This window comes from Eimeria mitis, genomic scaffold (assembly GCF_000499745.2).
Source record: "Eimeria mitis Houghton genomic scaffold, Emh_scaff687, whole genome shotgun sequence".
In the NCBI taxonomy this organism is placed as follows: Eukaryota; Apicomplexa; class Conoidasida; order Eucoccidiorida; family Eimeriidae; genus Eimeria; species Eimeria mitis.
Window position 1 is genome coordinate 1 of NW_013574975.1, and position 1,342 is coordinate 1,342.

Consider the following 1,342-nt stretch of genomic DNA (forward strand, 5'->3'; position numbering starts at 1 on the left):
CAGCAGCAGCAGCAGCAGCAGCAGCAGCAGCAGCAGCAGCAGCAGCAGCAGCAGCAGCAGCAGACCTGTAAGCCCAGAGTAGATTTTTTTCTTCTCTCGTTGCTGTCCCTGTAGAGCCCCCACCAAAGAAGGAGCGCTGAAAGGCCCGCGTTACTGCAGCAGGAGGCAGCTGGCCTGCTGCTGCTGCTGCTGCTAGACAAACACCAAACAGCAGCAGCAACAGCAGCAGCAGCAGCAGCAACAGCAGCAGCAGTGACACAGCATATGACAGCCACATACAGAGCCCCCACAGCCGCATGCAGCAGCAGCAACAACAGCAACGACGAAAGCAATAGCAGCAGCAACAGCAGCAGCAGCACCACCACCACCACCAGCAGCACCACCAGCAGCACCACCAGCACCATCAGCATCACCAGGAGCAGCAACCCCAGCAGCAACCCCAGCAGCAACCCCAGCAGCAGCGGCAGCAGCAGCAACACCAACAGCAGCAGCAGCAGCAACCCCAGCAGCAGCAACCCCAGCAGCAGCAACCCCAGCAGCAGCAACCCCAGCAGCAGCAGCAGCAGCAGCAGCAGCATACACGAGGAGGAGTGTAGAGGGGGCCGGACGGCTCTTGCTGCAGCAGGATGGGTGACGCCCCAGGCGGGGTCCCGCAGCAGCAGCCGCCGCTGCAGCCGCTCAGCTACTGAGGGGTTGCGCAGCAGCAGCTTCCAGTTCTGCTGCTGCTGCTGCTGCTGCTCCTCCTGCTGCTCCTCCTGCTGCTGCTGCTGCTGCTCCTGCTGCTGCTGCTGCGGGCCGTAGTCATCCGGTATCAACGTAGTTGCTGCTGCTCCTCCTTGGAACGAATCTGCTGCAGCAGCAACTGCAGCAGCAACTGCAGCAGAACTCGCTTCTCCGCTAGCACCCGTTCCTGCTGCTGCTGCTGCTGCTGCTGCTGCTGCTTCGGCAGCATCTGCTGCTCCAGGCTGGATCTGCTCGGGTCTGTCTCTGCTGTCTTCAGCTGCAGCGTTGGTGTGCCCTTCACATCCTGCTGCTGCTGCTGCTGCTGCTGCTTCTGCTGCTGCTGCTGCTGCTGCTCCTGCGGTGATAGGGGCCAGAGGAGGAATGCCCCAAGTCCTGCTCAGCCAGTTACGGGGGGCAGGACTTGCTGCTGCTGCTGCTGCTGCTGCTGCTGCTGCTGCTGCTGTTTCTGTTTCTGCCGTGTCTGTGCCTGCTGCTGCTCCTGTTGCTGCTGCTGCTGCTGTTGTGCGTGCTGCAGCAGCAGCTTCTGTCTGTCTACTCTGGGGCCGCTGCTGTTGCTGCTGCTGCTGCTGCATCTGTTCAGCTCTCAGCTGCTGCCGCC

General features: G+C 62.1%; 1 protein-coding gene across 1 annotated transcript in view; it reads right to left on the reverse strand.

The window, feature by feature from the left end:
• Positions 1–150: 150 nt before the first annotated feature.
• Positions 151–1,342, reverse strand: part of EMH_0019740 (uncharacterized protein) — a gene marked incomplete at both ends in the record, with an annotated part of 6,085 nt that continues 4,893 nt past the window's right edge. The window contains 2 exons of the mRNA XM_013501425.1: positions 151–192; positions 609–1,331. Coding sequence (XP_013356879.1) covers positions 151–192; positions 609–1,331 — 765 coding nt within the window. The remainder of the gene's footprint in view (positions 193–608; positions 1,332–1,342) is intronic.